Source organism: Ambystoma mexicanum, chromosome 2p (genome assembly GCF_040938575.1).
Source record: "Ambystoma mexicanum isolate Mex_15411 chromosome 2p, UKY_AmexF1_1, whole genome shotgun sequence".
NCBI lineage: Eukaryota > Metazoa > Chordata > Amphibia > Caudata > Ambystomatidae > Ambystoma > Ambystoma mexicanum.
This window is the reverse complement of record NC_090923.1, coordinates 934,314,069-934,326,186: the sequence shown is the minus strand read 5'-3', so window position 1 is coordinate 934,326,186 and position 12,118 is coordinate 934,314,069. Positions and strand designations below refer to the sequence as shown.

At 48.3% G+C, this 12,118-nt stretch overlaps 1 protein-coding gene across 4 annotated transcripts in view; it reads left to right on the top strand.

Moving 5' to 3' along the window:
• The window catches only part of PPP1R13L (protein phosphatase 1 regulatory subunit 13 like), a 474,773-nt gene that overhangs the window by 447,949 nt on the left and 14,706 nt on the right, over positions 1-12,118 (top strand). For all 4 annotated transcript variants that reach the window (XM_069644682.1, XM_069644684.1, XM_069644683.1 and 1 more), the window contains 4 exons: positions 1,759-1,874; positions 3,197-3,333; positions 9,589-10,282; positions 10,969-11,073. In XM_069644682.1, the coding sequence (XP_069500783.1) occupies positions 1,820-1,874; positions 3,197-3,333; positions 9,589-10,282; positions 10,969-11,073 (991 nt within the window). In that variant the 5' untranslated portion in view covers positions 1,759-1,819. The remainder of the gene's footprint in view (positions 1-1,758; positions 1,875-3,196; positions 3,334-9,588; positions 10,283-10,968; positions 11,074-12,118) is intronic.

The window sequence follows — 12,118 nt, the reverse complement described above, 5'->3', positions numbered from 1 at the left end:
TCTGCCCACGTGTCCTGCCCAAGTCCAGGCCAACCTCATAACCACTGGTCCATCGCCTGCACCCAGGGGCCTATCTTCTGCATTGCATGTATATAGACTACGAACCTTCAGGCATTGGAGCGCTGCAACCTATAGTTCCATCTCCTAACCCTCCTCTTCCTCTCCAGCCTTATAAGCTGCCCCTGGGCTCGTCTCCTGCTTTCAGGCCAAAGCGCACATGAGTGCCTGTTGAGGGCATCCGTCGTGTACCCCAGTCGGCATGGTGGCTAGGTACAATGAGTGCATTTGTATTCAGAGATGTGTGTGTATATATAGCACGCTTTAGCCTAAAGGTTTTAAGGCACTATTCTGGGGTAGGGCTAGTGGAGGTCAGGGGTGTGGGCGTGTGATGTGCATGCAGGCTGGTCTGGATACATTGCCCTCTCTAGTGACTTTGTGTAAGTGCCCCATAGTTATGTGGGAGGGAGAGGCATGATGTGAGCTAGAGTGGGCTGGGCCTCTAATGTGGGTTCACTAGAGGCGCAGGGGGGGGGCATAGTGTGGACTCGTAGTAGGGTGGGGTTAGAGAGGGATCCTTTTTGGGTAGGTTTAGAAGGTCTCACAGATTGGGAAGGGGTTCATAGTCCGAGTTGGACTGGCTTTTAGAGAACTCTGGACATTTCCCGGTAGGCCTCTGCACGCTGGCCCTCTTTTGTGTGATAACCTATTTTATTTCCACTTTTTCTCATAGGAAAAGGATTGGACTTGCTGAAAATGTGTAATATGGGGCCACTTAGAAAATTATTTCTAGTGCCTCTTTTGGTTCCCAGTCCAGCCCTGGTAATAGCGGGTGGTTGTAATGGCCCACAGATTGGGACAGAAGGGGGGGCAGTGTGGGCCGATACTTAGGGTAGGGGGCATAGGGTTGGTCGGAGTGGAAATCATTGTTTATGTGGAACGGCTGCATAGTTTAGGTAGAAGGATCGCTTTGGGTCATAACGGAGGGATTTCGTGTCACGTGGAGCTCCACCAAATGGACTGTTCGAGAGAGCTCCGCCTGGTTCGTAGCTTAGGTCGGGAGTGGCTTGTCCGTCTGTGGTTCTGATGGGGGTCCTTTTTGTGCAACAGGGCTCCATAATTTGGGTCGGTGGTGGAAATCGCCCACCCATATGGCTTTGTTTTTGGGCACCCATTGTGTTCGTGCTTTGCGGAGGCTGGGCGTCCTTCGTGGGCAGTATGCCCCCCTAACTTATCTGTGGAAAAATATCCTATTTTTAGAACGTTGCCGCCGGAGGTGAGCGCACAGACTCATCCTGGCGCACGTCTGGCCCGGCCTCCGTTTGGGAACACGGCGATCTCAGGCGGGCAGGTGTGCGCAGCAGCTCAGGAATCCCGTCCCGCCTGACTCAGTGGCCCCGCCTTCCCCCCCTATCGCGGGGCGGGCCGTGCGTGTGTCTGTGGGAGGCTTTTAAGGGCTGCTCGCCAACTTTGTTACAAGTTCATGTCCAACAAAGGCAGCCGGCACTGAAGCCAGGGAGAGCGTCCAGACGGCTCGGAGCGCACCGCGCCATACCCGCGCAGCGTGAACACCCCCACCTGACCGCCTCGCGACAGTTGCTGGCGTGGCCCTGTTGCCTCCGCTCCTCGAGCTTTTGTTGTTGCATTTAGTCGAGATTTCAAGTATCGCGACTCCTGCAGCAGGTCGTGGTGGTAGGGTGTGTGACACTAGCATCCGCTGCAGTGCTTTTGGTTTGACATGGAGGTGCTTATTCTCCCAAGGTCGAAGCTCCTGAGCTGGAAGACGTCCACCATCGAGTCGCTGGACCGCAACTTCCGGAAGATGGCGGGGGAACAGATGCACGGGGCCCAGTCCATGATGGACATCAACTTTCAGTGTAAGTGTGAAGGTGTCGGGTAAGGGGAGGTGGGTGGTATGCGGTCCCAGCATGAGCATGCGAGGGTGACTAAGATATGACGGAGGTGTGTGGCGTAGAGGAATAACACTAAACATGTGCTCTTGCATAAGTTATTGAGAGATCGAAAGCTTACAGCAGAAGCGCTGGAGACACACAATGCAATATTCTGAAAGGTTTGAGGCAGAGAGACCTCAAGCGAGCGTGAAGCTGAAGTCCCATCTAGGGGTGGTTAATGAAGAGGGGAAACTGCAATTCCTCCCAGGGACGACCCTGCCTTTCAGTCTCACTAGATTGTTAAAATTCGTGTCAATTTGTTCATCAAGTATTTACTTGTAGCCATACTAAGCTGTAAGACTGCAGCAGCAAGCACTTTACAGGATAATATTTTCTAGAGAAAATAAAGCCCTGATTTCTTGAAACGTCCCAACTATATACATCTCCGAGCAGATCTCTTGACTGTCTGTGGTGCCAACTGTGCAATGAGTTCCTGGTGATGCAGCACCATGGCAGTCTTGCCGCACAGACCCACGTTCTGTGACGGTGGTGCTAGAGTGGTGAACTGGTTCGTTGACATAGTTGCTAGCATGGTCCATTCCAATCTATCGGTGCACATCCAGTCCTGTATTTTTCTTGGCTTCCTGAGACTTGTAGTCTGCGTTCTGGGACATGTAGTTCTGCTAACCCCCCACCCCCCATTATAAAACTCAAAGGAAAAACCAGGACTGGGCAAGCAGCCACAGATTGGAATGAATTGTGTTGGCAACTATTGGTTTATGTGGCATTACGTCGTATAAGCTAGTGGTATTGAAACTTTGTAATGCCAAATTGAGTAAACTTGTTGTGTTGGTGGAGTATCTCCTTGAGTAAAAATGGCGGTGCTGCCCCCCACCCCAGAGCCTAGATGACGCATCTGCTTTAAAAGCAGTCCCTGTGCTCCCTTTTTGGAAGAGCATCGTACCCCCTGGACATCCTTCTGGCCTCCCCTAGGGAAGCCAGCCCACACAACTTGAAGACCACCGGTATAAGGTCCCGGGAGGATAGCTCAGCGGCAACGTGCTCGCCTTGGAACCAATATGACACGAAGCAACACAGGTTCGATCCCCGGGTCCGTGCTTAAAAACTTCTGGGTATTTAAGCGCGTTATAAATGCACAACTAAGAAAAAAAACAATTACACAACTAAAAAACAAACAATTCCTGTAACAGCGCCTCGATGCCCGCGGGCGGTGTGAGCGCTTTAAAAATGCAAAAATAAATAACTAAAATAAGCCTTCTAAATGTTGTTGCATCTTCTCTCTGCAGCTTTTGCCACACAGAATATTGACCAGAAGCAGATGGAGCTGGACATGGCAGCTGCCAAAATGGACACCCTGACCAAAGAGCTGGAGAGCATCTGGTCCGATAACACCCCCCAGACTCCGAGCCCTTCGTCTGCCAAAGTAAGTCCAGCTAACCTTCAATCCACTGTGCACAGGTAGCGTGGATGCCCACATTTCAGCTCTGTCGGTGGTAGAGCCCATGAACGATGTGGGACACCTGGGCCCAAGATTGCATAGTCTGCTAAGCAGGTGTCCTACCCACACCTGTGTCATCTTTGTACAAGTTCCTGCCATATTGTCCCAGGTATATGTTACTTTGTGGTGGCTTAATGTCCAGAATGGATTGCTTTGTATGGGCCAAACAGTGAGTAAGACTGATAAAGGTTGTGGGATGAGGGTGAGTGGGGGGTGAAGGGAGATACACATACGTGGCTACATGTCAATATGCCCCAAAACATACCTTCATCACATTGTCGAGCTATATCAAATTGTATTGTATTTAGTTATTTATATAGCACTCTTCCCCACTTGTGTGACCTCAATGCACTTTGCTACTAGTGAATGGGCTTTGTTCTGTGTGGGTTAACTAGCTCACTGAAGGGGCTAAGACCTAAACGTTTCAATATATGTACTTTGCAGTGCAGCACATGCATCTCCAGAGCACGCGCATGCATATATTTAATAACTTGCATGCCTTGCAAGGGATCTGTAGCAAAGAAATACAGCAAATATCTAGCAGCAGAGTTCTAACTCTGCTGTGCCTAGTGTTAAATGAGTGTCCACAGGAGCCTGTCCACCAAGATGGCCGCCCTAGTATCTTGGAGGATAATGATGGGCAGGGGAGGTGTTGAGTCCTATTTGCTAGATTTCTTTGAACTCTCATTGGCCTATCATATGCTTGAGGCACTGTTGAACATCTACTCTTCCTGGAGAAAAGGTTCACATGTCGGCTACTTTGCATACCCACAATACCTTGCTGATGTGGCTCAGAACTGGAGGTGAACTTCCAACAATGGCTACTAGGTGGTGTTGTGGAATGTGGGACTTGGCTCAAATGGTCTATCCTACTATATAAATATTTTTTATTGGGATGAAAGTGAGTCAATACCTTAATTAGGGTAACAATTGCATTTATTTTGCATATTTGCGAGCTTTCGTGGAATGTCTCCACTTCCTCAGGCAGAGATGAAATGAAGCATTGAAAAAACATCACATCACCACAGCATCACAGCTTACATAGCCCCTCCTGCAGATAGCACGTTATCTGTACCTGTCCTTACCCGATTTGTAGTTTTGCTCAGAGAGACATGTATTGGATGTTCAACTCCCACACATTGCGATCTTCATGGTCTAAATGGTACAGTCTGTTAAGTGGGTCAATAAACTGGAGAGCAGGGAAAAGAAACAAAAAAACAGCCCACCCTATTAGAAGGCCCTGATAAAGGCAGGAGTAATTGGTGAGGTATCCGTCAATGTATGTGCAGTCCAGTTGAAGCTCGATATGTCAGGTCAGTCCCTTTACAAGATCAGTGGTAGCACAATCATCAACATGTCAGGCTTGTGCCTCTAGAAATCTGAAAGAGGGGGATGTACAGCCAATATATGTTAGGCCTGTGACCCGTGGTGCCCAGTGTGGTAACTTTGTGTCAAATACCAAAGCAGGATTGTGTTACATCACAATCAAGAGGAAAGGGTTGAGTTTGACTAAAAGACAAGGGCCATGACCAGTTTCTGGAAAGCTTTTGGCAGCTGGGGCTACGTTGGAGGGAGTTTGACAACAATTAATTGCCTTAGAGAGGCTGGTGGGGTTGGTGCAGTGCCAGTTGAATGTCTGTGAACGGCTTTGGAAAAAATTATGGAAAGAGTCCGGTCTGGATGTTGTGATCCCTGTATCTCTATGGGTGCAAAAAGTGAAAGTCTGTGAGTTGGAATAGTGACTCATGAAACCACGATGTCTTTTCAAGCCCCCTCCCAGTGTATTGAAAATGGGCATGCATTTGAATTCATAGGAGCAAAACTACAAATATGGTACAGACCGGCACAGATAACAGGATATCTGCAGGACGGGCTATGTAACCTGCAATGCTGTGATGTTTTTCAAATGCTTCATTTCATCTCTGCCTGAGGAAGTGGAGATATTCCACGAAAACCCGCAAATAAGCAAAATAATTGACTTTGTTAGCCTAGTTAAGGTATTGACTTGTTGTATCAACATTCTATTCAAACCTTAGATAACATGATACAAGCATAATGAAATCTAGGATGTGCAGTGCAAGGTTGCAGGATCCTTGCAAGTAAAACAGCAGCTCTTTCAAAAGAAACGGAGGCAACAGTGCCATGTAGCTTTGCAACACTATCACAAACCGAGTTCAGGAAGTAAACGACCAGGGGGTACAGCAACATGTTGCTGAAATCCCAAAGCACCCCTGTGTCTATTGCAGTCACACACTAGAGGCTTAACTCATGCTCAACTCTTGGAGTAGAGCCACTCTGAAAGCATGCTATCAAACGGGCGGGCCTGGTTTCAATTGCTTTGGTCCCCAAAATAAACAAATAGCAACTGCCCTGTTGTACTCTGGGAGGGGCACATTGTGGACACCTGCCACCTGAGCTGCAGACTACATCACATTGGAACCGGAACCTGGGTCACGTTTCGAGCTGCATCAATCTATCGATTCCTCTACGGAGCCGGGAGTAATAAAAGCTGAACATTGAATTTGAATAATCAGAAATGCGTTGAGCGATATTGAATCAATTTCCCTGCACTAAAGTAACCATAGTAATGTCTGGGAATAGCAGTATTATTATAGCTACATTGTAACCCCACTCTAAATACTGTAGAGGAGGTTAGCAGAGCAAGGCTACTTAGGGGTTACATTTGAATTGTACAGACGTCCTTCTCAGAAAGGATGGTAAATGCATGGAGTCCCCTTTCAGCAAGGAGTGGCGTGGACATAATCCGTAACTGAATTAGACCCGGCCTGGGTCAGACACGGAGGAGTAATCGCACAGAGAGTGCAAAGTCAGAGCTACTGACTACTACATTGTTTCAGAAGTCGGTTATTAGCAGATTGTCTAAAGGCTTATGTAGGTATGTTGTTCCTTCAGCAAAACCAAAAGTAGAAGGATGGGAAGGTTTTGAATAAACCATAACCATGGGCACGCTTTGGGCAACCCTGCAGACTGTCGTTTTTTCAGCCTGCCAAGCCGTTACAGAAGGGAAAAGACCATATGCAAATCAGGCTAAGTCACATCCCTTCTGCACGGGACTATGGGCATCCCAAGACACGTTTCGGCCTTGTTGGGTATCATCAGTGAGGAGTAGCTTTAGTCTCTAGGCCCAGCAGGCTCAGGACCCACGTCTGGTCATACCGTACCACTCGGGGTCACTAAAGGAAAACCCAAAGTAGACTGCTGAAAGGTTTTGCAAATTTTTTTCCCCTACAAGGTCACAAGTCACCACAGCCTAATTCGATGCGTACATAAAACTAGAACATTGGAGCCAAGTTGAGGAGCCACTGGCTTGAAGGGAATAAGGAAAAAACTAAAGCAGACTTCGACAAGGAGCATGACTCATTATGGCCCCTCTAGTTCATACTACAATTTGCATTAAATGTCGGAGAAATGAGACCGTTATCTTGTGTTGGGGTCTTGGGTCAATCTTCGCACCCCCCTCCATTCCCAAAAGACACGAATAGGGTCCCCTTTCTGGGCACTGCTTTCCCTGGTAGTGGCTTAGGTTGATGGCTAGGGGCCTTTCAACGTTGCGTTCAGTTCTCCCTTCCTTAAATACACATCCATTCAGGGCGGAAGTTTCTGGGAGGGATGGGTGGCGCCTCCTCACAATATTGCCTTTGCGAATGTTTTGTTTTCAGTTTTAATTAATTGGAACAGTTACATAATGCTGAAGGGCGGTGCTCGCTTTTTTTGGTTTGGTGATGACACACAGATCGGTGCAGTGCCGACGAGTGCCTAACGGGTGTCTTGCAATGGCGAGTCCTGATCTTATTCGCCATGTGATTTATGTAACGCGCTGTACGACCACGCAGCACATCCTAGCCGCACGTGGCTCACCTTCGGACACAATGCCAATGCCTCCCTATTCTTGGCACAGAACACCATGAAGCGGAACCGCATGCCGAGCTTGCAGTACTTCCGGTCTGCACACATACACACAACAGCAAAGCAGTCTTGCATTTGCCCTCTTTTTCCAGCAACCTAACCGATCCCCCTCCAACTCTACGGTCTACCCGAGTACCTGAAGACCACTCAAATGGCAGTGCCGTGCGTTATACATTCTAATAAACACAGTGCTTGAAATCCAAAAGTACTGGTACTGTCCCAATTATTGGCTGTCTGATTATAAGTACCAGCGCTATGTCTTTCAAATAAAAGAAGTGCAAATACTCGGGAACAGCAAGCACTTTCCCATTTAAAGCACTGTAGTAGCATAACGTAGGTAGTGTATCGGGTAGCACTATGCTACTGCTGAGAACATCGTGTGTTGCTAACGTACCTCGGCTGAGCTTTAAGCTTAAGAAAAGGAGCTGCAAAGACATTGGAGCCAGAGGGAAGAGGGGATTCGCAAGCACAGATTTCCATTTGGCACAGCACATCTGCTGAGTGCCTATGCAAGTTCCTGCCCTGGAGAGTCCCATCGAATGGCATGGTTACTGAAACGGCCATTTCCAGGGCATGGCATAAAGGTATTTTCGACCACTGAGGGTTTCGTAGTGTGTTGGCGTTCTACAGATGGCCAGCTGGAGTGCAGATTCTCTGTGTGGCCCCTATGTTTTCATGTGCACCAGCGCTGTGCAAGCTGTTGCTCTCCCGATGAGTTGGACTACAACTCCCACTGTCTCTTACCATTGACTATGCTGCCTAGGGCTGATGGGAGTTGCATTCCACATCATCTGTAGAGCCAAAGCTTGCAGGCCTCTGGTGTACACCTTCAATTGAAGAATGCCTGTGCTGGGCAGAGGTTATTTCAGTCCTATACACAAATATTTCCCCGATTCCGGGGAACCTGAGCAAGACCTTCTAGTGCTATAGGTTCTCAGTTTATGGTATCCATATGTAATGGAGGTGGTGCATTTGAGATCATTCACGTAGGAATGCTAAATCAGTGAGTGTCATTTGAAGGCTTCACTAAAAGCTCTCTGGGAATTCAGATCTGACCTCTAGTAGCTTGTGCACGTGGCAGAGATGTCCACTGACCGCACCCAGCAACCGGTGTCAGGAAACCCGTGTAGGGCAGGCTGAGGAAAGGTGGGCACTTGCTAAAGGGATGATTCTTTTACATGCAAAGTGAGCCTATGGCTTTATTGGGGTCTGCTTCTGCTAGTGAGAGCTGTGGCCTCCTTTGAGCTCCAAAGCTAGCAGGTTTCGCAGCCTAAGTGTATAACCTTGCTGCCACGTCTCCCAAAAACCGATGTAAGTGCTTTAGAGTCGGCCACGCAAGTTACTGATGAAGCCGGGTTAAAAAAAATGCTATTTTCTGAATATCATTCACTGATACACAAGTGTTTACAATTGGGTTAGCTAAAAGTCCACATGCTTGTGTGTTCCCCATCACTACATATATTAATTTTGATATGTCAATGTGTGGTGAAGGCATGTTCTCAGAAAAGATTTGGCCAAGATCACGATGCACTCCAGTGCAATCCCATTACTTCTAATTACCTCTTAAAGGGTGACTCGAAGGTACAATGCTGTGCACACTGTAGCTTAGTGATGCAAATAAGATATGATTGTCTTGCAAACTAATTACAACTAATTGTCACCGCTATTGGGGCAAATACCCTTATCTATGCTATTAAACGCTATTACAAAAAATGTAAATACCAGGGAACTGTGCTCGTTTCTTATTCTAATGGACTTGTCTTCAATGTCGTGGGTTCACAGTGCCTCCTGAGAAAGGCGTAGCTATACAAATGTAGGGGTGCGTTCCATGGAAGTATGAGCAATGCATGAGTGGTCCTCGGACCCACTGTGGAAAGTTGGCCTCTATGGCACGTGGTCTCTTGCAGGCTTCCTGCACAAGGCCAGTCTGCAAATGGCTTCCAGCCGTGAAGGCTGTTTGGTCTTGATATGCGGGATGGGCTGGCTGTGCTGCTCTCTCGTTGCTACCCCAAGTAGTATTTTGTTAATGAAGAATAGTTGCGTGTTTCTCTTAATGCTCAGTGTGCGCCTCTGCATTAGGGATCTGTTCTTGCTTGTTCGCAGGATGAGCAGTAAAAGATTGTTACATCTAAGCGCTCTTAAAATACTTTGCTGCATGGCCTGCTTTTTCATGCTCTGCTTCGTCAGTTTCAGTTTTCCGTTTCCCGTTTTTTTCATGTTGTAATTTCTGGTCTGCCTTTTTCTCCACTTTAGGACAGCAGGTACACTGTTGGGCCCCTGGGCTCCCAAGACCAGCTTGGAAAGTGGAGCTCTTCCACCACGCCGACACTGTCCCCATCTCTGTCGCAGCCAGCCAACCGGAAGCTCCTTTCCTCCAATGGAGATGAGAACTACGTGCCACCCATGACCCGCCCAGGTTCCACATCCATGTCTTTCAGTACCCCTTTGTCACCATACAACCCACCCATCAACTCATCCGGGCAGCTGAGTCCTTTGGCAAACAAGAACACGATGGCTCGCAGTGTGTCACCGCGTCCAAGGATGTACCTGGAGCCGAAGCCTCTGGTGGACCGACCACAGTCACCCAGGCCCATGGGTATCTCGCCCAACTATGAGAGTCTGACATACAGCCAGCCGGGACGGGCTTCTTCCCCGCGCCCCATGAGCATGCACGCTCCACCACAGATGCGACCTGTAGTGCCCTCGGATCACAGCGCTTCTCTGCGACCTGCCCAGGGCGGTCAATACGATTACCTTCCCTTCGCCGGACAGATGGGCAGGGTTGCTTCTCCTCGACCACTGGACAGTCCTAACATGCCACAGGCCTTCTTTGGGGAACGGATGTCAGTACCCCGACCAACTGGCACACCTGGGTACGAGAGCCCTCAAATCTTCGGCTCTGCACTGAATGTTGGATCGAGTGCCTTTGCCCCGTTCCACTCAACTGGTAAGATCCAATGAGTAACTGTTCTGTTCATGTGTTAATAATTGTGACAACCCTGGGAGGGGTACAGGGACAGAAATGAGACCGGGATCCATGTAATTATTAATAATTTCCAGGCAATTTGTATAGCAAAACGCTTGGGCGAGGTTTAGGCACAACTATATGGTAACGGCAGACTGAAGTTCAGATTACAGGTAAGACCGATCTCCAGGCTCTTAAAGAAAACCAAGAGCCAGGGACTTGCTAAAGCTGTCCACTAAGATGGAGGTAAGGCGTGTCTAAGTCAAGATTCTGCAACCTTTGGCTCACCAGATGTTTCAGACTACAACTCCCATCATCCATAGCCAGTATAGGCAAAGAAGAGGAATGGTTTGAGTCCTAGTGAGGCCACAGGTTGCAGGCTCCTACATTTGGGGGGGGTGGGTGGTCACAGCGGGGGTGGTGGCAAGGTTGAACTCAAACATAGAGGATCAAGATGAAGCTTGATCAGAGAGGTTCGATGCTTTCCATTACTGGAGAGATCCAGGAGGGATCCTTAATGAAGAGGAAGCTTTGGTAGGGCATGTCCCACCAGGTAACTTGTATGGAGAGCTCCAAAAGGGAACTGGGGCTGTGGAATGAGACGGGTTTGAGCGTGTTACAGATTGCGGATTTCTTTCAAGGTTTCAGTACTTTGTGTCTCTTCACAGAGGACCAGGCAGCGATGAGGAGGAGGAGCCAAAAGAGTTGGAATGAGTCGGACCTTGATGTGGCCTATGAAAAGAAGCACTCTCAGCAGCCCAGCCATGAACGTGGTAAGCCACAACACAGTGTGCTCCTTATTTGTGAGGTCTTTGTCTAACCAAAAGCTGCACTTCATTGGCATGCATTCTGGCTGCTTACCTGAGTGTAATGAGGATTGCGGCCTCGAAATTGGGCACAGGTTGGATACCATTTTGAGGTGATCCTTTAGATGTTGCACACAAAATCAACCAGCACCTCTTAACTTATCAACTATGACATGAGGGGGGCTTTGGGCCACATGAACCAAGATAAATCGTTGGTGGGGTGGGGTCCAGGTAATGCTCATCTCCACAGTATGGTTAAGGCAGAGCTCCAAGGTAGAGCAAAGACTGGGCTATGGGTAATACTGAGCACCAAGCATCGGAGCGGAACCTCACCCTCCTGGTCTCCTATAGCAATGGCGGAGCAAATCAGAAGTAAAATCGGACACCAAATATCCAGTAGCACTGATGCCGCATGGCTGGAGGAACCTCACATGCTGGAATCTGCCAGCAGTGTCTGTGCTTGCAGAGGAAGTTCCACTTTCTATGGCACTTTAGAGGAATATCATTCTGCTGGCATGCTATGGCACCGACAACTCAGTGTTGCGGGTAGGTCCATCCTCTGGGCTCCTGTAGTCTTAAGTGAGCTAGAGGAAGCTCCAACTGCGGAAGTTGTTTAGCTCTAGCAAAGTGCTGGTGGAGAGGAGCGCAATCCGTGCTCCAGGTAAGATTTTTAAGTGGGATCATTTTACTTTCTAAAGTTGGGAGTAAAAAAACGGAAGACCAATTCTGGAGTATTTTTAGTAGTTTCTTCCTGTAGCACTACGTACCCGAGTGGCCCAAACATATCCTGTGGGTGAAAGCGGGATCACAAGGTGCTAAGTAGCTGTTTACTATTTTTGTTTGGAGGATGTTTACTCCCTGTTTTTATTTTTTGGGAGTACTTGCCTATTTTTAGGGCGTAATAGTGGCTGATACACCCCTTATCTGTAGGGCTGAGCCCAGTGATGGGTACTCTTCTGGCAGGAACAGTAATGCCAATGGGTGTGTTCTCCAGATGTTTCGCATTAAATAG